The sequence below is a fragment of the Cariama cristata genome, unplaced genomic scaffold (assembly GCF_000690535.1).
Source record: "Cariama cristata isolate BGI_N322 unplaced genomic scaffold, ASM69053v1 scaffold32691, whole genome shotgun sequence".
NCBI lineage: Eukaryota > Metazoa > Chordata > Aves > Cariamiformes > Cariamidae > Cariama > Cariama cristata.
The window spans coordinates 1-646 of NW_009600398.1; the positions used below are offsets into that span (position 1 = coordinate 1).

Genomic DNA, 646 nt, shown 5'->3' on the forward strand with positions numbered 1-646 from the left:
CGCCCCGTGCCCACCCTACCGCCTGCGTGTAGGCGCTGTAGGCCCCGAACTGGAGGGCGATGGGGCTGAACATGCCCAGCTGGCTGGCGACCTGCTGCATCCGCCGCAGGCCCCGCTCCTTCTCCGTGTCCGCAAACTTCACCACCAGGCTGGAGGAGGCTCCCTGGGAGGGGACACGGGGCCACGTCGGCACCCGGGGGGTGGCCACCCGTGCTGGGACCCCCTGGGTGCCAGAGGGTGGGGATGGTGGTGGGGTGATGATGAGGACGTTAATGGGGATGATGAAGGGATTGAGGAAGGGGACGATGGCGTGGACGGTGGCGGGGATGACGGTGGGATGAGAATGGGGATGGGGGGGGGATGATGAGGGTGATGATGGGACAACGATAGAGATGACGGTGGGGATGATGATGGGATCAATGAAGGGGACGATGAAGGGGATGATGATGAGGATGATAATGAGGACAATGATAGGGAGGGTGGTGGGGATGATGAAGGGATTGACGGAGGGGACGACGGTGTGGACGTGGTGTGATGACGTGTGATGGTGTGGACGATGGTGTGAGAATGGGGACGATGGGAGGATGATGAGGATGATAACGGGGACAGTGACAGGGATGATGGTGGGGAAGATGAAGGTAATGAT

At 61.3% G+C, this 646-nt stretch overlaps 1 protein-coding gene across 1 annotated transcript in view; it reads right to left on the reverse strand.

The window, feature by feature from the left end:
* Positions 1-19: 19 nt before the first annotated feature.
* LOC104169179 (CUGBP Elav-like family member 4) overlaps positions 20-646 on the reverse strand; it is a gene marked incomplete at its 3' end in the record, with an annotated part of 932 nt that continues 305 nt past the window's right edge. The window contains exon 2 of the mRNA XM_009710013.1: positions 20-163. Coding sequence (XP_009708315.1) covers positions 20-163 — 144 coding nt within the window. The remainder of the gene's footprint in view (positions 164-646) is intronic.